Raw genomic sequence first — 24,101 nt, 5'->3', positions numbered from 1 at the left:
TGCAGAGGAAGAGAAGAATGACTTGTCTACAACTTTGGCCACAAATAATTATATTATGTTAACAGAATTGAAATGTTAGTAGTGGAATTTTACACATTTTCCCGCATGATTTCATTTTGGAAGTAATCAACTATGATGTGACAATGTCAACAACATGACAAGATTGTACCAACTTACTTTTTAAATTAGTTCCACTGCCTGGGTCATATGAGTCTTGAGGGTTTGAGGATGCAAAATGTGCTTTAGCTTAAATTCATACCTTCAGCTAACCTGAAATAAAGCTTATCAAGCTGAAGTAAATGTTCACACAAAATATTTCCAGTTTTTTGTCCTAAACTAACTTTTAAAAAAAGTCCTGTACACCTCTGCAGATTCCTTGCATAGTGAAGGCTGTGTTGTGCCAAATGCTTTTCTGCAGTGAAAGAAATTGGGAGGTATAATTTATATTGCTGCTAGCTTGATGTCTAGCTGAAAGTTGTTACATATTTTGACACCTGATTGATGAGCATGTTCAGCTAGACTTTACCAGTTTTGTCACATTTTTATTGGAACTGACACGCTCTGGTGAAAGTTTTACTTCCAGCTATTTTTCCTTCCAAGGAAAAGAATTCTCTTAGAAAAGTTCCAGTGGACTCCAGTGGTTTGTGCTTGTTATTCCCACACAGTTTAATCCGGTCTTGCCTGTCCTTTTTATTTATTTATTTTGTTTGTTTTCCAAATGCAGAAAAATTGGCTGATCGTAAACTGAATGTGGCAGAGGTGACACAATCTGAAATTGGTCAGAAGCAGAAGTTGCAGACGGTCTTGGAAGCTGTCCATGATTTACTTCGACCCCATGGCTGGACAATCAAGTGGAATGTTGACTGTAAGGACTCTGTTATATTTTCTGTCTTAGAAAGTTTGTTATCACTTAGGAAGTCTCATAAGAGGGCTTTTCTCCAGTATCCTCCAGCACAGTGAAAAGCAAGTGGTTGGGTCTGCCTGTCTGTGTTGAGCAGAGAGGGTTTGGAGTTGTAAGTTAAGCTTAAAGGAAGGGCTGAATCTAGGCTTTGCTACCTGTGAAGTTACATTGTAGGCCTTACTAATTCAGGAAAAAGAGGAAGAAAGATTAAAAGACTGTGTTGACCAAAAGCATTTGTCACTGCCTTTTCCCCCAGAGCTGTTTGTTTAAAATAACGCCTCGGTATGATTTTACTTGCTTCATTTCCCTTGTTCCCTGCAGCCATCCATGGCAAGAATCTGATTTCCATTCTTCACCTTCTGGTGGCTTTGGCAATGCATTTCCGAGCTCCCATCCGGCTGCCTGAGCATGTGTCAGTGCAAGTGGTGGTTGTACGGGTGAGTACCAGCTCCTGGGAGGAACAGAGCAGATTGTGCAGTCCTGGGCCTCCCATCTCTTGTCATTTAGAAAATGTGTCCCAGTTGTTTAGTGAGTCCCATGCCCGTGTGTAGTAACTGCTGGACTCTGCCCAGCAGGCTGCTGCTCCCTGCGAGCTCAGTGAGGCTTCCCAGGGCTGTGTGATCAGGCGCATCCCAGAGTCCATTTTGGACAGCCCCGCGGTCTGGCTCCGGCAGCCAGCAGCCTTACAGCGCAGGGGTGGTAAAGAAGGCAGAGAAGGGTCTCTCATGAGGGTTTGGGATGGCTTTAATCACACCTCATCCCCGCGATGTTCAGAGGTAGAGAGACAACAGGGTCTGGGTGCGGGGTGGTTTTGTCCCTGGGCAGGGTTGGGGTACAGGAGGCAATAGGGAGAAAAACTGAGGGAGTGGCCAAGGCTGGGGAGGGAACAGGGGGAACATACAGAGTCAGGGGGTTAACAGGCCACCACACCCATGGGAATGCGTTTTTGGTTGGCGTGTGCTTACGTGTGACCCCAAGAACAGCACGTCTTTAGTAGGTTTGGGGCCAGCCTTTGCTCCTGCAATAGCAAGCTGAAAATATGCAATGGGATTTTGTACAAGGGAGCATTGGGCCTGCCATTTGTCACTCCAGTACATTTTTTCTTGCTATGCATTTTTTGTAGAGAAGCCATTGAAACCTCAACAGCACAGGAAGGAGTTTCAGCACATAGAATCTCCCTAGTCTGGAATGCTTGTTAGCAGTGTTGTTTTTCCCCAATGACTTCATGTGCAGACTTAGACATGTTGTTTTCCTTGGCGGGCCTGACAGACTTTCATCATTTCTTTCACAGTGTTGTGTTTTTGTTAGCTTTCCTTAGATATGGAGAAGAGATCTGACCTAAGGATCCCTGACTGCTTCCCCCCTGCCCTAGATACTGCTCTCGTTATTCCTTTCTCTGCTTGGTATCAACCATTTCCTTTCCCTCTACAAAGACTCTACTTTCAAGCATCTGTACTTCTGCTTTTTCCTTGCCTTCTATGCCAGTGAAAGCTTCTCATATCTGTAACATGGGAAGCCAGTTTTTCTGCTGAACCCCAGGCAGATGCATTCCAGCTGGCACTCTGCTCCTGTTTGCTGTGGCACTCGCTCTGCAAGTGCCATTTACTGTTCCAGCTGTCAGGCTGCAGTGAGTTTCCTGTCAAGAATAAAGAAGATAAAGTGATCCCACACCCTGTTTTGAAGACTTGGATCCCCTTACAAGATGCAGGGTGGTTGATTAGATGAGCCCCATTTTGCTTTGTATTCAAGTAATGGTGTTTTCCAGGCTGCCTGCCTGGATGCCCTAGAGGTGCAGGGTGTGATGTTAAATGAGAAATTGGTGGATACTCCCTGGTTCACAATAAATGTGTGTATAATCTATAGGAGGTGATTTTGAACTGCTTTAGTTCTTTCAGAACTGAAGTCAGAACTTAACAACAGTGAGTTAGTTATAAGGTAACATGAACGTAAATAGGAGACTGATTTCTTTTTAACTTTCTTTTGACTGTCTTGGAAAGAGGAGGAGGAATACGTAAATATAAGCTGGTCAGCAGTTCTCTTACACTCTGATGCTAGAAACCTCCTTTTACCCAGTACAGTGAAGTGTCTTCTGTAACTGCAAAGTCAGGAAAAAACATTAGGCCTCCTTTTCATTGTCCTTAGTTCAAGCTTCAGAACCCTCCACCTCCCCAGCAGAGGGAATGCTGTGGAGAAGGTTTACACTTCTTTTCCTATTGGAGAGATATAGAGGAGACACCATCTGGTTCACCAGAGTACCTGGATCTTGAGACTAGGGTGACAGGGTGACATAAAGGCTGACAAGAATCTAGGGATGAGAGAGAGAGCAACGCCTGTGTCCCCAAGGGAGTGCCTGAAGGTGTCAGGTACAGTGGGAGTTAAGTCAAATCCTACAGGCTCTTGCTCTTGGATCTAGAGCCTGGAGTCCTGGAGATGGTCATGGCTGCAGCTGGCCCTGAGCAAGAGGAGGCTTGTCTCAGCCCCTAATCCACTGCTAGGAAAAGCTTGCAACTCTCCAGCTTTGTTTACTTAAACGGAAAGCAAGGGGTGGTATGAAGCAGAGCATGTTTGTTCTGGAACGGGAACTTTTGCCTTATAGTTTGGTAAGCTGAATTTTTGTAGTTCAGTGCCCAAAATCTAGTTTAAAAATACATGCTGGTTCTGTAGCACAGATCTCTTTAAATGCATTTTGTTTAGCTTTGTTATACTAATGGCAAACAGAATGGTGATGAGGTTAATATTGTTCCTAATCCACGTAAGGAAACTACTATTCAGAAGATTATTGCTATTATTACCAATTTGTTGTTAAATGATCTCTGATTACATATCCCAGTAATGAATAGGGTTCTGTCAAACTAGATCACAGTTAACATAAGGTGTTAACTGAGAGGTTTTCTTTTACATGCCTCTTTTTGCTTGGAAATACGTTTGAGGGGGTTAATAAACAGTTTAAGAGACTTCTGTGCAAGTCTTTCAGAACTGACCCTGCAGCAAGAAAACCATGCAAGATGCTGTGGGAGTATGGTGCAAGAACACACCCACACTGAAATTTTCAAAACTTGCTAAGTCTCATTTTTGTGGTTGACTTTGATTATCTTTATCCACTTGTTAAACTGTCCTCACACTGTGCAGATCCCCGAGTTGCTTCTTCCCCAAAAGGACTGTGCTTACACCATGAAAATAAACTGGTTTAGCAAGTTACTGCTCAGCCAAGTTGTGTGCATCTCCACAGCCCATCCCAGAGCAATGCAGGACCCTTTATGAGCTCGTGTAAGTGCTGTGGGCTCTTTCTTCTCTTACTTTCACTGTCCTGATCCTTCAAGTGAGATAATATGACAGCACTGTGCTACATGGAAAATATTTACCCAGATCTCCACAGTTCAGTGGTGATTCTACCCTTCCATTAAATTCTTCTCTTCATTTAGCATCTTGAGGTGTCAGATGGAGAGCTTCTTAAGGTTCTGTATATATACTTTTTTAGATTTAAAATAGTTGATTTAGAGTCTGAGAAAGATCTGTAGTTCAATCTGGATCTGTCAAACAATGCACTATCCTTTTTTGGTCCCGCACTGTTCAGTTTGCTCAGAAACCCACAAGCATTTTGGATATGACTTCCTGTTTTGCCTTCCTTGGCAGGAAGAACCTTTACCTATCTATCTGTCTTTTTGTGTTATGTGGAACAACTAAAAGACCAACCCAGTGGAAAAACACTTTTGTTTTTATTATTTCATAATGGCCTCCATGACGTAGCCCCTCTCAAGAGCAGAGTTCCTGAAATGTAGTTACTTGGAAGTAACTTGAAAGTCTTTTCGAAATCAACCTCCAGAATTAGTTTTCTTTGTGGTCTCTTTGTGTGAAATAGGAAATTGGGTGACCATGGCAATATATGCCCAAGTTATTCAAGAAGGGTCCCAGCAGAGCACGGCTTTAGGTGGGCCTTCTAATTAAAATCCTGTGAGTAGCTACTCTAAGTGCTGAGTTAAGAATCTAGGGTGATACCTGCTTTAACGCTGGTGTCACTCAACACATACCTGTCATTCCAGCCCTCCTCAGTGAGGGCAGGGAGGAGAGAAACTCTGTTGGTTTCAGTGGTGCTTCCAGTGAGAACTGAGAAATACTGAGATTTTCCAGCTGACTCTACTGCCTGCTATTCAAAATGTAAGCTTGCATGGTGAAGAAACACCCTAATTCAGGAAAACAAAAAAGTTCTCAGAATGAAGTGTAAAAATTGTCCTTGAGGCTCACTGTGTTGGTTATTTTTACAAGGCTCAGGAACTGTCATCTTTTATGCTTAGCTTGCCTCAGCCTTATTCTTAAAATTGCAGCATGCCCCACCTTGGTGCTGCTGGGAGATCTGGGGTGTTTTTACAGTAATTCCCTTCTAGTCTGAGTTGCAGACCGAAAGGTCAGAGTCAAGGCAGGATGAAGAATAAATGTGTCTGGTGCCAGTGGTGGAAGGAATCGAAGTGTTATCAAGGAGTGACATTTGCTTTTTGATTGCAAGGTCAGGGGACCTAGGCTTGCTGTGAGAGCAGCATGCTCAGCTGCCTGGGAATGGGGGCAGTGCTTCCTTTTCCACCAGCTGGGGAGCCAGTGTTGGAATCCATTCCTCTTTCTTATCAGGCACTTGGAGGCATTACTCACTAGTCATCACTTACTGAGGTTTTGTTCACAGGTTACAGCATCTTCTCCCTGGGGTACAGGATGCCTGGAAGGTCCCGAGCCCTGTGTTAATAAAGCAGAGATGTGGTGGGATGGAATAAAGACAGCATTGTTTTGTATGCAGGAAAATACTGCCTAGTCAGATGCTTCCTCATTTTTCCATCCATGCTGTCATCCTGGCTTTTCCCCCAAACCTCCTGGCTCCATTCCCATGGCTCCCTCGGGGGAGCAGGATGAGATAGAGGTGTGATAGGGAAGTGAGGGATGTGAAGACGTGGCCAGCTGGCAGCACCCAGCCCAGGGCCCCATCGGGTACGGAGCTGTAGCAGCTCCCCCCATGCCTCCAGCCAGGCTCCCTCCCTTCCAGCAGATCTGCCTGCCTTCATTTCTTCAGTAGGAAGTGGAGGGGCAGGAGTCCCTCTTGCTGATTTTTAGGTCTCATTTCTCATTTCTTAAACTGCTTCTGGGGAAGGATGTGTTTCTCCTCAAAGCTGTTTTCCCTAATAAGTTCTTGCTTGGGTTTCAGCTGGTGAAAACAATTGAGATGGTAAAAGTGTGCAGAACTTGTGCCTGGGGAGTGGTTTCCCTGCTTACCTGAGCTAGGAAGCTTTATTAACCCTCCCCTAAGTCATTCTGACAGACCTGGTTCCTAGATGGCTGCTGAGATTTGAGCTCTTTTTGTCAGCTTTTTGAGCACAGGGAAGGGAGGAAAGAAATTCCTCCATTCAGGCATAGTTTTGAAAGGAGCCCATGGAGATGTTAAGCAAGTTTTTCACTCAGATGAAAGCACTGCCAGCCTCAGAGGTGTTTTGAAATGGAGTCTCAACGTGTGCTATTTCTCTTGGGTAGAGACTCCTTATTCATGCAGAAAATTATGCCAAGGAGGGACAATCCAGTATCAGGGAGATACTATTCACTGTGAAGTCATTAGCTGAGCTTTTTGTGCTCCCTATGTTTCCTTGGAGGATGTGTCCCTGTCAGGTGTGTGGCAGTGGCCCCAGTGCCATGCCTGCTCTAGGAGAGCTGTGCCAGCACTCTGGAGCCCTGGCCTGGGAACAGCCACCTGTGTCATTTCAGTCCCAGAAGAGTCAGGCTGCCAGATGTGGCAAACTGCTGGTTGGCACCGTGACGTGAGCAGCTGCCCTGCGGGGATCTCAGACGGGGCTGACAAACTCTAAATTGTGTTCTAGGCATGGTGTTGACACTGGTCTGAGGAGAATTGTTAGTGAGGTAGTTGGCAGCAAATATAGGTGTATAAATACATTTCCCAAACATCCCCTTGGCCGTTGGCCTGATCAGTGCCCCTGTTCTGGGGGTGAATCCTCCTGTGTCGGTGGTTTTACCTCTGCCTCTGTGAAACTTCGGGAATTCATCCAGTTCTGCCCTCTGGTGTTCTGAAAGATGCTGAATGAGCCCCTGATGAGCTTCTCCTTTGCTAATTCCATCTTCCTTTCCAGAAACGTGAAGGCCTCCTTCAGACCACTCACATTTCGGAGGAGCTGACGACCACGACAGAGTAAGCACAAAACGCTTCGGTGCAGGATGTGAGACCATTTCTAAAGATGAGAGAGAAGTTTAATCTTCCTCTTTCCTTGCTAAATTAATGAAATCCCTTCATGTGGTGCTTTTTTAACTATATGGAAATGACTTGGTCTCTGGAAGTATGCTACAAGGGAGAAGTATCCTCTGGACACTTAGAAGTCTTGTGTCTTGTGTCTTAGAAGTTTTTAACTGAAAGTGACTTTTGTGAGCCTTTTTTTCCCCCCTGCCTACAGGACATAGCTATATATATCTGCTTTCTGCTTAGTACTGTTTTCTCTATCAAGTGAAGCGCTAATACGTAGATATTTTGGGGAAGAATTAGTTTGACAAAAGGCAATTCTTCAACATACCTCTCAAAACTGAAGTGATACAGTTAAAACTGTAAGGGGAGAAAAGCTCAGCAAAAATAAATAAATAAACCTCTTCCCTCTCCAGTTTTTGCACCAGATTACTTTGCTTTATATTTTTACAGCCCTTTTTATAAGGGGAAGGCTAGACAATGCATTTGGGTTTCAGCTGAAAGCTGAGATTTTCCTTCACATGGCCTGAAGGCAGCTCTTCTAAGAGGGGCTTACATGAGCCGTCCCTCAGTTTATCAGTGTATTGGCTCCCTGTAGAGTTGGCTCAGCTTCCCATGGCTTTGAAGATAAATGAAGCACCATGTGGTGCTTAGTGGGGAACATCTTTCAGATGGAAGCACTCAGAAATGAGATCATAACGTCTCTGTGTGGACATTAAAGGTCTTGTAGTGGTTTTTGTAGGATCAGAGCTCTGGCTCAGGTTTGTAGGCCAAAATTCCTCCCCTCTCTCCTATGCCCTTGAACAATGCAGTGAGCTTGTGCTCTCGTCCAGATGTGGTTTGCAAGATGTAATCTGCAGGCTGGGGCTTGGACATTTTTTAGCAGGGAAGATGTTTGCAGATTTGCATGTGTGTTTATACATATATTTTATGGAGCTGTTTAATATTACACAATATTAAGAGGTTATGCTGTTTAACATGTTGCATATCCAGGTACACGTACACCTATGGAAAATGCAGTGATAAGCAGAATCCCACATTCACTGAATACTTTCAAATTCCTCTGTGCAAATCAGGGCCTGATTCTCAGCTGATAAAAACGTGCATATGTCTGATGATGTCACTGGCTATGTATGTATTATGTGGCAGTTTTATTTACATAATATTCACATATAATGTATGTTTTCTTCAGAGAAAACAGTCTAAAGTGAAATAGATGGCTTTGCTTCTTGTAAGATGTTCGGTTTAGATTATATTTGTGGAAAATGCACACACAAGCACATTTAGTCATTCACCTTTCATCATAAAAAGTATGGAAAACAAGTCATAATTATGCATAAAATGTAATTAAGCATTTTCATTAATTGCAAGTGGATTTCCCTGACATGACTGGTGCTTTGCTGGAGACATTCCTGCAGCACGTTGGGTCTGGTCTGTGATGTGCTCAGCCCCCTGAGTTTGCACAAGTGGTTGGCCCTCTGGATATTTCAGGAGAGGCTCTTGTTAGGGCCGTACTCTTGTCTTCCAAAACTGATTATTCATGGACTAACTTCATGTCTTTGAATGCTCTGACTTGCAGGATGATGATGGGAAGATTTGGTAAGTAACAAACTTGACTCTGAATTTTTTATTTATTTTTTGATTTATATGTGTCAGGCACAGAAATCTGGTCACTTTTTCTTTCAGCAGATCAAGACAATGGGGTTGAGCAATTCCATGAGGTTGGAATGTATTGCAGGGGAGCAGGTTTTGTTACTCCATGCAGACGTGGAGTGCAATGGGTAGGACCATTCTTGAGCTCTTTAGATTGGTCTGTGTTGTTTTGGTTAATTTTTAAGTAATGAATAGTAACCCTCCACAGGATGGACATGGAGGGGCTGGAGCATGTCCAGAGAAGGGAACTGAGCTGGGGAAGGCTCTGGAGCAGCAGGAGGGGCTGAGAGAGCTGTGGGGGCTCAGCCTGGAGCAAAGGAGGCTCAGGGGGGACCTTGTGGCTCTGTACAACTCCCTGACAGGAGGGGGCAGCCAGGAGGGGTCAGGTTCTGCTCCTACAGAACAAGAGCAAACAGACTCAAGCTGTGTTGGGGAGATGAGGCTGGATATTAGGGAAAACTAGGGAAAGGGTTATCAGGGCAGTGGCGGAGTCCCCATCCCTGGAGGGTTTTAAAGCCATGTGGATGTGGCAGCAGCACCAAAAGCGATCAGTTTTATTTAGAAGACCAGGGTTAGTGCTGGCCTTGGGAGTGCTGGGGGAATGGTTGGACTTGGTGATCTCAGAGATCTTTTCCAGCCTGAACAGTTCTATGATTCCAGAGCTGAAATGCTGCACAGGGCAATGTTTCCTAGGACTGTTTCTTGGTGGCTTTCAAGTAAAAATCTTTGTGATCCCCAGAAATGAGAGTTAAACCTCCCTTATATTATGACTGTTTAGTTCATACATGAAAACTGCTGAAGCAAAGGGCTGTGGCACAAGGTCCAAAGCTCTGTTTATCTGCCCACCTTCAGCAAACAGTCAGCCCTATCTAATTCCTTTGCATGGAGAATCTTATCTCCTCTGTATTTGCTAGGCTTTAGAGTTTAGGCCTTATCAAATGTATGTCTGGTCTTCTAAACAAAACTGGTAGCTTTTGGTGTTGCTGCCAAGAGATTTTCCTTTCTGCATTTATTTTTTTTTTAGTGGCATTAAGTCATTTCTCATTTTAAAGATGTGTGCCCCTGTAAAGGATGGGGAAAAAAAGTAATTTACTTCCTTTATTTGCCCATTATAATATGTGAACACTATGATTTCTTCTCTTGCAGCATACCTACATTAAATAATTATAAGGCACTTGGAAAATAAGTAATGTCAGGGAGCTATAGGGGCTAAATAATAAATCTTCAGATACCAACGGAATTTAGATAATAAATGTTTGTTTATTTAACAGTAGGAAACTATTAAAATGTGTTCTGTAAATAAAAAGTATTTTATCATGGAAAAAACTATGTTGAAAACAGATTGGATTAGATATTGATAGACAGTGCTTTGAAGGCAGAAACATAATTTAAATCTTTTTACTGTCTGTAGGCTTTGCTCTCCATACACTGCTGAATCAGAATTATCTTGAGTTAGTTCCAAGCTTTACTGATGCCAGGGGTGCTACCAATAATTTTAAATTAACCAAGTTAATATCTGAATTTGATGCTGAGTGTGGATGCAACCATAGCTATTTAAGTTACAATGGGGTATAAGCAGAATTTGTGTTTCATTTTAATTTTTCTTTCACCCACATATTTTGTGTATCAATTTTGAATGGCAGAAAAGGGAAATCAGTGAATATGTTTATTTTCAGGTACCTCTAAAATTCCCGCGGCAGTTTGCTCTGGCATGTAGCCAGATACCAAAATAAGGTGCTGGCTTTTAGCTTGGGTCTCTGTTATGTGACTTTCTGAGGAAAAAAACCATTAAGCTTTGGGCAGGTAACCTGCTTCCTGCACTTGGCTGTTGGAGGTGTTTTGATTTTAATTTTTTTTCCCCCAAACCAGAGCGCGATGCCTTTGACACGCTTTTTGATCACGCGCCAGACAAACTCAGCGTAGTCAAAAAGGTAAAAAGCAAAATTCTAGCTTTATTTTCCACATTGCATTTTTTTCCTGTGCTTTTGGAAAGATACTCAGAAACACCCAGCAAATAACAGAAGAGGAATCTGAAGTAGTGAAAAGGGTGTTTTATCCCCAAGGATCACTGTTCCAAAGCCAGGTGATGTTTTCCACAGTACCCTAAAATGTGATTCACCCATAAAGAAGTTTGCTGAATATAGAGCTTTTACAGAAGAGCTGCTTTTATCCAGGGCTCTTCTGCTCAGCACTTATTCTTGTGTTCCCCTGGTTTGTCCTTAAGGCTGAGCATCATTGCACAACGTGTCCATCCAGACATATTTTTGACATGGCTCTTTGTGTTAGAGCAGAGGGGTAATGTAGCTGTTTATCTCTCTCTGCCAGCTCTTGCTGCTTTGGGGGAATATGTGAGAGACTCCATGTAGTTCCATCAGATAGTTCCAGCCTGGCTGTTAAGCTGCTTCTTAGGAGAGTAGTATGTGAAGATCACTGCTGTAAATTGTCCCTTCCCCTTCTATGAAATAGACAATGTGTGCATTTAAAATAATGCTTTGAAGTCTTGGGAAGATTTTTATCTTTCCAGTCTGAAATGTCTTTTAGGAAAGTGTTTTTAAGTGGATAAAGAACTAACTTGACTCTTTCCACACAATGAAAGTGGTAACACGCAGCTCTGTGTCCCTTCTGGCAGTGGTGTAAGTGGGCTGACAGATCTCTGTGCTTCAATCCATTAGCACAGATCTGGTTTGTAGTGGCAGGATCTTGCATCTGGAATAGAAATCCCAGACCTGGGCTACATCCTGACTGTAATCTGTGTGCTGGCTGCACACATCCCTCCAGGAAGAGTTGTGTGGACAACACTGTGCTGTTGACACCTTCTTCAAGCATCTGAAAAAATTAGTGGGGACAGTGGATGCACCTACTGCTCCCTTCATCTTCGGGCACCAATGTCATCACAGCCTTTTCCCAGGACACTAAAGTTTGCTTAATGTGCTAGGAAAGCTGCATGTAACAGCACCATCTGCTGAGTTCTGGCATCTGGTGCAACAAAAACATCAGTTCTGTCTACTTAGCTGTGCAAAAGCAGGCACCACACATCATATTATGTTTTTAAAAATGTCTTTAAGGGTTAGGTTAACACTTTCACATTGACACTGAGTGTAGTGTCTCACATCGCTGTTTCTGCTGTTTTTTTTCAATAGTCTCTGATCACCTTTGTGAACAAACACTTGAATAAACTGAATTTGGAAGTAACAGAGTTGGAAACCCAGGTAGGAGGCTTTGTCATCTTGTATGTAATCTGTGTAAATTGCAAATTTTCAGACGTGGGCTTGGCTAAGCAGAAGCAGATCTTCTTTCCAGAGTTTACTGAGCTGTGAGAGATGGTTATCTTATTGTCTCAGCAAAAAAATAACTACAGCATCCAGAGAATTATACCAGGAGTATGGGTAATGCATTTGAGCCTGGATTAGTATAATACCAGTCATTCATTCACTGCTATTTTACTACTTTGCTAAAATAAATGGGTGACTGGATCTGATTTGTCACAAGAAATTGTTGCTTCATGCCTTAGAGATACCCAAGAATTTATTTTCTAGAGGATATCACGTGCCATATCAGGATCTCAAGTGAGAAGTCTTAGAACTGCATAACATTATCCCCCTTAGCCAGTCAGTAGCCATCTGGTCTGATAGGAACACTGAATAGGATGGCTGAAAATGTGTAGGATTTTATTTAATATTTGCTGAAACCATAAACAATTTATTTTGACATGGGGGAAGAAAAATCTTTTATGAAATTCAACTCCCTACGTGTGACAGGGGAGACCTATTTTCAGATTTTGATTAGATTTTGATTAAGGGCAGATTCAAATGTCTAACATGCATGATTTAAGAGAGATTGTGATTGAAATGACCAGGTTACTGTAATTGTCGGGCTGGGGGTGTATATAATGTGCAAACATGATTCCCAGGAAGTTTGGGGTTTTTTAACTACTGTAGTGAAGTAGGCAAGGTTCCTCAAGCAATTAAATGAACATGAGGGAAGCAAGAACAGACTCCTGAACCATCTCACACTTTTCATGCTAGCAAAAAAATAAATCAAAATATGTAATTTGGGCCAGGCATTCTTTGTTCTCCTTGTTTATGAATGCTGATGTACAAACAGATGCTTTCTCCTCGTATTTCTCTTTAGTTTGCAGATGGTGTTTACTTGGTTTTGCTCATGGGTCTCCTTGAAGACTATTTTGTTCCACTTCACAACTTCTACTTAACACCTGAAAGTTTTGATCAAAAGGTGGGTAGAAACTCCAGGTTATGTTCTTTCTGCATTATTATCACATGATATTTTTTCCAATTGTTGCATCCTTTCTCCTTGTGCCAGGTGAAACAGCACCTGGTGTAGTCTCTTCAGGAGCTGTAGCAAAGAGGCACTGGCTGTGGCACTCGATGGTTAAAACCACTAAAAAATGTTTGTGAAATAAATGGGTAAATTCCCCATAGTTGAGGAAGAAAGGTATTCTGTTACTGACATCAAACAACACATGAAGTTCATGAATATCCAGGATGAATAAACAGAATAATGAGTGCTCTGTACTGTACAGTACTTTGCATAATCAAAGTAATTTTTAGATCGTAGTACTGCCTGAAGTGTTTGTGTGTGTAGGTCTCTTGCTCTCAACCCCACACTTGCTCCATTGTCCTATGTCCCTCCTTGTGTTAATGATGAGAAAAGTGTTTAGGCTGTGCTTTTATGTCATCACCAAAAGTTTGCCTCTGTCTGCAGTTGTTCCCAGACCTGCACGTGCATCTGTGTGTATTTGGTCTTTATCAGAATGCCCTGAGCCTCAACCTGCTGCACTCCTGCATGTACCCCCTGCTTTTTATTCTGCCAGGTTCTGCTGTGCAGAGGACAAGTTTTGTGGTGGCTGAGCTGCAGCAGGAGAGGGGCTAGGTCAGGAGTGGAAACACTGGCTAAAGTTAAAAGATAGAATGTTTTGTAAGGTGAGCGCTGTTTAAAATGCGGTATTCATAATGGCTTCCACACAGATTGTTGTGTCAGCCCCTCAGCAAAGGTACATCTCTGGGAGGGATGGTTATCTACTACACCTGACATCCTTTATAGCTTTCTCTTGCTGCTTTATCCCATTATCTTGGATTTTTGCCCTTGTAGAAATGCAGGGTGCTGAGCTGCAGCTAGCATCTGTTTGGTTACAATTTGATTATTAATGGTTGGAATTCATAAAGATTACCCAGTATTCCTGAAGTCATTTTGTGGTTTTGTGTGGAGACTTTGCCTTGAGGAATGAGAATTTGTAAATTGAAGAAGAAGAGGAAAGCTCAGTGTTTTGGGGGGAAAAAATACCACGTTGAAAGTGATTGGTTTTGTCACAATGAATGAGGAGGAACTGCAGCAGGTAAAAGAGATTAATAAACTCCTGAGTAATAAGCTAGGTATCTCCAGAACTGTCATGTGCAGTAACAAAACTGCACAGAATTCATAATGCTAATTACCTTGCCTAAATTTCAGTGAGTGTGGACAAGAAATCGGCTATGCAGATCTCTTTAAATCATAATTTTTGTTCCTCAGAGGAGAGATTAAATGAAGACACCTACTTTCACTTTTTCTTTTTGTCCATTTTCTTTCCTCTGAATTTATGCTCCTGTGTGGTCTGTGGGGGCTTATTCAGAAGCTCTTTATGTACAGTTGTGTGTAGCTTGTTTTGTAGGTTCTTTGCACAGCCTGCCCAGGAACTGCCCCCACCAAGCACTTTATAAAGCATTTACTTCATTAGACAAACTCAATTTGATTTTTGTCTCTATTTTCAAGTAGAGGAAGCCAGAGCACCATGAGAATAAGAGATTAACACAAAGCAAGCAGCCTGGATCCTTCATGATAGGATGTTGATGTTGCTTGCTGCGCAGCTGATAATGACACAGAAAAGACTAATGTTGTTTGAAAATAATTCTGTGTGGTGTCCTCATTTCCTCTTTCTTACTTGCCCAGGTGTATTTGTCATCTCTGCTTGTTTCTGTTACGTTCCTTGTTGCCTGGATGGCAGTGATGTCTTGTTGTTGAACTTGGGGACAGGCAAGAGATAAAAAATGCAGCTCTGTTTTAATTGTTACTGGGAGCTCTCTGGCCTCTGCCGTAGAGGCTGAGACTGGGGTTTAATGGGGTTTCTTGGTCTCTGTGGGACCCAATCCCATTTTTACACTTGAATATCTGGAAGTCTTTTATTACTTTGTATCAAAAATGAGTATTTACCCTATTATGATACAGGCTTTCATTTCTTAGTGGCTCGTATTTACTTTCTGCCATGCTTAAACATGTAAATGTTTAATATTGATTTAAATAGAATTATCAAGTACGCAGAGAATAAAGCATCTAAAAAATTTGATTGAAGGTTTTTGTTGCCTATACAACTCAGATATTCTAAACACTTTACCTCTTTCAGGTGCATAATGTTTCTTTTGCTTTTGAGCTGATGCAAGATGGAGGCCTGAAGAAGCCAAAAGCTCGCCCTGAAGGTATGGATGTGCCACGTGGCTTTGAACTGTGTATAAAGTCATCAAAGTGCAATTCCATTTGAAGTAGCAATAGTACCACAAAGTGGAGCTGTGAATGGGCCCCTTGACAATTTTCCAAAGGATTCACTGTCTGTGCCTGGGGTATATCCTACCCGTGCTTCTTGTCTGGAGCAGATTCACTGAGGTGTCCAGGTGGAGCTTTAGTGAGTCATTCAGGAGCTGTTCAGTGCTACATTATAAATTCAGCTGGTGCTTTCAATACCAATCCAAGCAGAAAGCTTTTTGTGGTCTAATTCTTGTAATTCTTACAGCTGGTGCTAGTCTGGACTCCTGTGATCAGATTTCAGTGACAGATAACTGGAAGGCTTCAGGGATTTTTTTTTAGGAGAATCAGTAGCAAATTACCTTGATTTATGTGGATGCGGGAGTCAGAACTAAAAAGTGTAAAAACTTGAAATTTCCCTTTAAAGTCTCTGAACTTTAATTATTGATGAGGTCTGCATTGTTCCTTACACTAGGGATAAAAAGAGGAATTAAAACTTTATGACTGCTAAATGAGCAATTTTTATTCCTGGTATTACAGACTACGTATGTGTTAAAAGCTTCTGCACAACAAAGGAAAATGAGGAGCCTCCAAGTAATGTTTGGCCTGACCTAAAATGAGACAAAGTGGTGATAGTAAATAGATTAACAAACAGTGGAGCTGGTTATAGAGGGGGGGGAAAGGCTAAAGATAGTATTAAATGGCTTATATATCCTGTCAGTACTGTTGTTGTAAACTGGGGGATGACAAGTGCTCCTGAAGAATGCTGAAAATACTGAAAAGAATGATGAAAACAAGAAGAGGTTACCTTTCCAGAAGGCTTTCTTACATCCTTACGCTATCATGAATGGTAAAACACTACAGCAGATCTTTCGTTTGCTTGTGTAGATTCAATAAACAGCAAAACATGCTTTTAAGTGTTTTACTGATTGAAAATGTAATAATTAATTAATTTGGCTGGAGAGCAAATTACCTTGTATGGCTTTCCTTTTTTGCTTTTTGGTGCTGCAGGATATACAATTTCTTGTGTGTTTTCCTTCCTCATTCCTATGTGTGGCCATTCCCGGCAGCAGTTCCCAGCTGTTGGAGTGAGTGTGCTCATGTGGTGTCTGTGTGGCTGGAACTACCTGCAAAACTGGCTGTGGCTCTTAAAAAACTGTTCCCTTGGAGAGGACAGTCACATCTTGGGAATGGCTTGTCACTGTAGTGTCATTTGTAAGATCTTGGCAGTCATGTAATACATGTTTCACAGAACAATAATTCATTGTGACAGAGAATCTGAAGCTCTGCAAAAAAATTCTGTGTATAGTTGTGCTCTGTTAATGCCGTACTCTGATCCATTGTTTGTTCATCAATAGGCTGGGAAACCTGTCATGTGAATCCACAGCATGAACTGGGTAGTAAATGCCTCTTGAATTAGAATCATAGAATTGTTAAGGTTGGAAAAGACCTCTAAGATCATTGAGTTCAACCATTAACCCAGCACCATCATGTTCACCACTAAGCCACATCCCCAAGTGCCACATCTACGCAGCTTTTAAACTCCTCCAGGGATGGGGACTGCACCACTTCCCATGGCAGCCTGTTTTGATGCTTGACAACCCTTTTGCTGAAGAAATTTTCCCAGTACCCAATCTAAACCTCCCCTGGTACAGCTTGAGGCCATTTCTTTTCCTCCTGTCCCTTGTTCCCTGAGAGCAGAGCCTGATCCCCCCTGGCTGCCGCCTCCTGTCAGGGAGTTGTGCAGAGCCAGAAGGTCCCCCCTGAGCCTCCTTTGCTCCAGGCTGAGCCCCTTTCCCAGCTCCCTCAGCCCCTCCTGCTGCTCCAGCCCCTTCCCCAGCTCCTTTCCCTTCTCTGGATGTGCTCCACCCCCTCAATGTCTTTTTTGACGTGAGGTTCCCAAAACTACCCCCAGGATTTGAGGTGGTGGGCCTGGCTGTCCAACCAGTTTAATTAGTTGCAGGATTTAAGGAAAAATGTTGTCTAGAGCAAAACATAATTTTTATCCCTATAGCCTGTGCTTTCTGCAGTGCTTGCAAGAAGGACCTCTTGTTAAGTCTTGTAGTGTGTCTGTGTACAGGTGTAAACAAAAATAGGACCATACAGGTCATCTCCTCCTCTCTTGTTCTTCCAGCCAAATTCAGTAGATTGGGCCAGCAGCAGAACTTGGTGCTGAGTCATTGCAGCAGAACTACGTTGTGGTGTATTAATTTGGTGTATCTTCTAATGAGGTTGTTTTGGAGTGTGAAAGTTTGAAATTAATGGATTATTTTAAACTACTTTTAGAGTGTATGGCCACTTTCAGTTAGCATTTTATTAGCTGTTGTTGATAATGTTATGGCTGTGCATGTTTTATCTTATGATAAGAAACAGGAGGCTGAGAATATGCTTATTCTTGGAAATGCCTGTTAGACACTGATCAATAAGGAACACTGCAATTGCCCACACAGGGAGGATGCATTTCACACTCTGTACTCTTTAATGCAGCAGTCAAAGACATAACAAGGTCTGGAACTTAGGAAAATGGCAAATGGGAATTACAGTATAAATTTTGCAGGAGTGGTTATTAACCATTGGTCTGCATTGTCAAGGAATGGAGGTGAAATTTCCACCACTGGAAGATGTGAAAACAAAAAGAAAATTAAGAAAACATGCAGTGTTAAGACTGTGTTTTAATTGTAAGCCCAATGCAGGCTTTTCAAGGTAAAGTCTGTTGTACATCAGATCAGACCTTGTGGCCACAGTAGTTTCTTCTGGCCCAAAATTTACTTGTCATCGCACCACTGAATAAAGGAGCTGGGTCCATTATTTATTTTTGTGATGGGGCAGGGTCTGAACCTTGCAAGACTTGACCACTTTGGGCCGTGTCAGCTGAGAGGGAGTTTACAGTGGCCCAGGGAAGGGACCCATCCTGCCTTCAGTGAGAAACTGGAAATGGATGGCATGAGACAGAGAGAGTCAGTTGGGAGGAGTGGGGCAAATACATGCTGTGGATCTCTGACCCCTAGAGAGCTGACTGGGCCAGCTTTCTTGGCCTTTTCATAGTGCCAGTGCTGTGAGTTTATTTGTTTAGCAAACAGAAGTGACTGCCAGCATCGGTGGGACAAATCTCTTGATGGTGGCCTCATCCCCAGGTATTTGCCTTGGTTTCCCAGCTTTAGAAATGCATGGCCCTTGCAAAGTGTGGTTTCCCGTGGCTAACTTTACATTTTAAATCCGTCTCTGAGGAAACTCTCTTGTTACACAGGAACCAGTGCTGATTCTGGCTGTTGACTTACTGAAAATTCTGTGGTAGTAAGCAACTTTCCATGATACCTGGAAAAATCAGAAGCCTGCTTTGTATTTAGTTATCCATATAGGACATTTCTTTTTCCAGGGTGTATGACTTCACAGCAATTAGGATCTTTCTTTGGGGCAGGAGAAGATTCTTCTGCAAATGCAAATTGAAAATCATAAATGAAATATGTAAAATAATATAGGAAAAAAGGGGTAGAAAGAATGTTTGAAAGATCACTGGATGTACCAGATGAAGTGTGGGGGTTAGAGTGGTATCCACTGTGGGGTGGGAGGGGAGGGGTGGAGAGGTCCTGGCAATGATTCTTCAAAGCAGGCAGTAGGGGTTTCCCTTGCACCTCACCTTAATTGCACTTGATCTGTTAACAGTTTGCTGTCTTCCTAGGAATTTTGATGATTTTTTGTCTGTTCTTCCTTACTTCTGTTTCCATATATTATTGTTCACTGTATATTTTTTACTTCTTCCTCCTCATTTCTTACATGATATATCCAAGCTTTCTTTCTACCTCTTCAGCTTTCTCTGTGCTGTGCCTCCCCCAAGAATCCCTGCATTCTTGGCATTTTATTATAGTATAGGTGGAGAGGTGCTAACAGAAAAGCTTTTTCTTGAGAGCTGTTCCAGACCTGTTCCCTGGCCTGGCATGATAAGGAGGGATATTAAATAATCAAAAGCTTGGAGTCTGCTAAGGATTCAGGCTTTGTTAGTTCATGGACTGTATCATTGCACTGCTGTGGTTCAGTACCTCACGAGGTGTGTGACTGCTTGTTCACTCCTTCCATGGCCAGGAAAGTCATCAGGAGTATTTCCCAAAGCCTTTATCGCAGGTCTCTGGCAGAAGCAGAGATTGATTTCTCTGCTGATCTCTACTGATTTCTCTGTAGCCAATTTTAGCTGAGGGGGAATTACTTTCCCCAGAGCGAAGTTAGCTGTGATTGATAGTAAAGCTGTTTCGAAGTGCATCATGCAGGACATTTAAAAGGCTTGTCTTTGGGAGATCAGAACTCTGTGGATTTTTTTTTTTTTTTATTCCTGATTCCAGTAGCTCAGAGATGTGGGGACTTCTGTTCCTGTCAGGACAAACAAGGGGAAAACAAAATGCAAAATAAGGATTTCTCCTTTTCTTCCACAGATGTTGTCAACTTGGACCTGAAGTCTACCCTCAGGGTTCTGTACAACCTTTTCACGAAGTACAAGAACGTTGAGTGATGCTGGAAGCTGCTGAGGTCTCTTCATCCTTCAACCTCCTCAGACAGAAGTTACAATAAACACGCCCTCTGCATGCTCCCATTGTGCCTTATGCTATGTACTTCATGCATTCTTCCTACAGTTGATGTGTTCTCTCTGTAGCTGTTTGTAAGACAATCCCACTAAAAATGATGCATGTGTATTCTCTAGGTCACTTGAAAACATGTAGGTATTTCACACTTTTACCAGATGGATCAGTTGTTTGCTATAATCCACAAATGTTCTTTTGAGGAAGGAAATACACCACTAACTACTTTATAAGCAGGGAAAACATGAGACCTTCCCTTTGTGTCTCGAGCCTCTTTGCTTCTGCAGAAGACTTTCTTTTGCATACTCCTTGGTTGCAACTGGCATTTAATGGTTTTCCAGCCTTAAGTGTTAACAATAGAAAATCAGCATTGGAATTTGTTTAGAAGCTGAGCCTTTTCTATTAAATAAGATTTTGTGTGTTCTGTTGGGTGGGTTGGGCTGAGGGGAATTACAGGCTCTGTCTGAAGCTAATGGCAAAAGCTTCAGTTTTTGTGTTCACCTCATTCTGCTCAGTGTTACTTCCATTCAGTGTTTACACAGAGTAAGTCTTGCAATGGGATGACCAACTAATCTTTTGATGTCTAGTTTTTATTTAATCTCTTATCTAGGAGAAATTTGGTTGCTAGGGCCACTGTCACCCGTTAAGCAGGCAGCTTCAGTCAGGTTGGTCAGGAGCTGATCACATAGGCACAGGTTGGATTAGTGCATTTCCCCCAGTCCTTCTGAAACTAATGGGGGAATGATGAGTTTGGTCTCATGTGTGGAACTGCTCCTGCCTGCTGATGTGGGTGGTGCAGCGCTGCGTGCTGGGGGCTGTGCTGGAACAGGAGCCATCTGAGTGGATTTTTGAGGAGAGCTTTGTGGAGGAAATGGGATTGGCATTTCCGGAGTAAATGATTTGTGGAATATGCGTTCAATATCACACTTTTCCTTCGAGCACAGAGAGGAGAGATTTGATTGCTGCTTTTATGTTCACAGCAGCAACTTCTGTTTTATGGGCAGCCATTCCTTTGGGTGAAACACTAAGCACAGTGCCCTGAAGGAGAGCAGGTAGAATTGCTCTGCTCCATGGGCTCCCTTGAGTCCTGTTGTAAGTCAGCATCTTCTTTCCCTAAAAATAGATTTCTTACACCAAACATTATTTGCCTTTGAGTGCAGGTTCAAGAGGAAACATGCTATTTGAATGGTATAATTTTACAAATGGGATGTTTCTCCTTCCCTTCTCAAACATTTGTTTCATCTCAAAGGGAGAGAAATGAGCTTCTGCTTATTTGGTTTGTATTTTTGGATTCTGAGTTCCAGTATTTGGATTACTTGGGCCACCTCCCCTCACACCTCTAAAGAAAAAGATGGAAGGAAGTTGCCTTTTCTTTGCATGAAAAATTCAGATCTCCTCTGCTCTGCAAGGCTCTCTGGGGAATCTTTGCTTGCCTGTACTTTAGGAAGGAGCTAACCTCTCACTGTTTATACTGAACCTGGAACAAGTGGATGTGAAGTTCAGATGAGGCCGCTGAACTCCACCACAGCACCAATAGAAGAGACTTGCACAGATGCTAAAGCCTGGTGGGACAGCTCTCCTGGCAGGTGAATGAAACTGGTCTAACTTTTGTGCTGAGAAATAAAGGTATCATGAAACTGGAAGGTCATTGAACTGAAAGGTCTCTCAAACTTTTAGTTTAATGCAGGGTTATTTGCAGGAAGCAAGTCTGTTAAAGAGTTGTCATTCACCCCCCTCCCTTCAGGTGACGAGGAAGTGCCAGCTCTCTTTATATTCCCTGAGTGGCTGGGAAAGACCTCCTGAGAGTCTAGTTTTTGAAATTGCAAGCAGTATTAATATCAAAATCAATCAGAAGATAAAACGAAGAGATTGGTGAGGGTGATTTGGCCTTGGAAGGGGGAATGGCTGTTTCTGAGCTGGGATCCTACAGCTGGCATCTTCAGGGCACATGAGCAGGTTATGACAGGTTATAAAAGAGTGTCTGTATTGTTGAATTATGTGTTTCTGGTCCCCTTGCTACAACCATGGGTCTCCTTTAGCATTCCTTCTGTTAATATCCCTGTCAGGGGGGGCTGCTGCCTGGGTCAGGCTGGGGGTGGGTGTCACAGCCTGTTCTGTTGTGGTCTTGTTTGGTGGTAGATGTTGCACAGGGAAAATACTTTTTTCATTCCTTGGCTCCTGGCTGTCTAGCCAGCTCACTGTTCTGTAGACACTGTCTTTATTGTTAATCAGAGTTGTGAGCAGGGCGGATTGAACTGAAGTGTAGCTTCATCCCAATCAGCCCAGTTTCCAGGAGGAGCCATGTAGGTAAAGCTTCTCTGAATGCCTGCTTTTGTCATGCCTTTCGGTGACACATGCACCATAATTCTTTGCCTCTCAGAAAGCTGAGTCAGTGTTAAAAATGTTATTCATGATGTCTTTGTGTTACTGGGGTTTTATGTATGGGTACCAGTCTGAATCCTGTTGAAGTTCATCTGGAATGCTGAAGGCTGTGCAGCTTTAAAGCTCCTGCATTTGTAAGTGCTTAATGAATGTCAGTCTTTTCCAGTCCGTACAACTTGACTTTTAGATGCATCAGAAGAAACTCAGATAGTCCTCAGCTGCATTCTCTTTTTCAAGATGAAAAACCGACAGTGGCAGATTTTTTAAAATAATTTTAAAACTTTTAGGATTTCTTACCCCTCTTCCCCATGCCCCCAGTGCTTTCAGTATCAATGTATTTTTTAAGTCTTTTCTACTGTTTTTAACAGTGTTTACTCTGGATTTCTAACTACTAAAAACCAGCCTTGCAGATAAAATTCTGGACTTGTCATATGTTGGAGACATCCATCTTAGTGATAAGAGTTGTGTACTGTAAGCAAGTTACAATGCAATGCTATGTTTGCTAAAATTCACAGCAGGAGTGTTTATGCATGGGTTTTGACAGTTGTACTATTTATTCAAATAAACAAATAATGACCACTATGTTTTCTACTTCTTTCTTTTTTTTTTTTTTTTTTTTTCCTCAATGGAAAAATCTGTGGGGAGAACTTTTGAATGGTGAGCTTCCCTTTGCTCTGGTGTGGAGGGAGTGTAGAGTGCCTCTCCGATACAGCAGCGCTGTGTGGAGAAGCAGGAAAATGCATTATCAGAACTTGTTATTGCTGTTGAATCCTTGAATTGTTCTTCAGTGGCTGTTTTCATGTGGGGGCCAGGTGTGTGTGGTGGGGGTGTGTGCATGAGATGTGCTTTGAGAACATACAGAAACACCCACCCCTGGGTCAGCCCCTTGGAGCTGGTCCAGGGGCTTCTTTGCCCTATTTTCTTGTGATGTCTCCTCAGATTCTGGTTGCAAAACAAAATGTCCTTGTTAGAGGTTCTCTTCTTGGGAATAAGACTCAAGAGAATGTCAGGAATGTTAAAAGGGTTAGCTTATGATTCTAAAATCTAAGAGAAAGGGTAGGAAAAATACCAGGAGCTATATAAGCGCGTTAGTTATTAACAGTCTGCAAAGCTACAAATACATGAAAAATGTATAAAAAGCAAAAATCTTTAGGCATCATAGGCATGAAATCAAATACAACTCACACAAGATTGACTGCTGCTATTCTACACACGTCTGAAGGCTCCATGCACTGGTCACAACATCAGGTTTTGGAGGAAAATAGGTGCTTGTCCATCGTGTGTGTTTCAGACTTCAGTACTGACATGCTGTAGTTGTGAATGAGACTTCCAAGTCCTTTGTGCTGCCAGTTGAAGCATGGAGAAACCTAGTAATTACAGAAAGATTTCTCAACATTTAGTTCTTCCTGCTCCCTCTGCCTGCTGATATGAAACTGGAAATGTCCAAAGTTCCCAGTAACATCTCCATTAACACCTTGGTTTTGGTTTTGACTTACTACATGTGTAGACTGCAGCATGAACTTCTGAGTAGGTAAGAAGGTACTCAGTCTCTTTTCTAAATTGCTGTGTTGTTTTGTTGTTTTGCTTATCTGCTGACAAAGTAGGTTTGCCCTTTGATTCAGGATTTTGGGTTAAGTTGTTGGTTACTATGAATTCATGGCAGCTAGAAATCTGTTTTCAACCCACTTTCTTTTATCCCATTTAGCTCATGCCAACTGTCCATTCTTATCTTTGGCATGCAGCTAAACACAGGAGTCACTCTCTTGTTAAACCAGACCAACTTAATTAGCGTGACTGGCTGCTACTCTTAATGGGGTTCATGGGGGGCTGCAGAGTTGCTTCTACTGGCTGGGAGAGTTAATAAATG

General features: G+C 42.5%; 1 protein-coding gene across 2 annotated transcripts in view; it reads left to right on the top strand.

The window, feature by feature from the left end:
• PARVB (parvin beta) overlaps window positions 1-22,816 on the top strand; it is a 55,362-nt gene extending 32,546 nt beyond the window's left edge. For both annotated transcript variants that reach the window (XM_032106530.1, XM_032106531.1), the window contains exons 5-13: window positions 725-865; window positions 1,223-1,338; window positions 7,018-7,076; window positions 8,701-8,720; window positions 10,644-10,705; window positions 11,915-11,983; window positions 12,906-13,007; window positions 15,169-15,241; window positions 19,709-22,816. In XM_032106530.1, coding sequence (XP_031962421.1) covers window positions 725-865; window positions 1,223-1,338; window positions 7,018-7,076; window positions 8,701-8,720; window positions 10,644-10,705; window positions 11,915-11,983; window positions 12,906-13,007; window positions 15,169-15,241; window positions 19,709-19,785 — 719 coding nt within the window. In that variant the 3' untranslated portion in view covers window positions 19,786-22,816. The remainder of the gene's footprint in view (window positions 1-724; window positions 866-1,222; window positions 1,339-7,017; window positions 7,077-8,700; window positions 8,721-10,643; window positions 10,706-11,914; window positions 11,984-12,905; window positions 13,008-15,168; window positions 15,242-19,708) is intronic.
• The last annotated feature ends 1,285 nt before the right edge of the window (window positions 22,817-24,101 follow it).

This window comes from Corvus moneduloides, chromosome 4 (genome assembly GCF_009650955.1).
Source record: "Corvus moneduloides isolate bCorMon1 chromosome 4, bCorMon1.pri, whole genome shotgun sequence".
NCBI lineage: Eukaryota > Metazoa > Chordata > Aves > Passeriformes > Corvidae > Corvus > Corvus moneduloides.
This window is presented reverse-complemented; position numbering and strand designations above follow the sequence as displayed.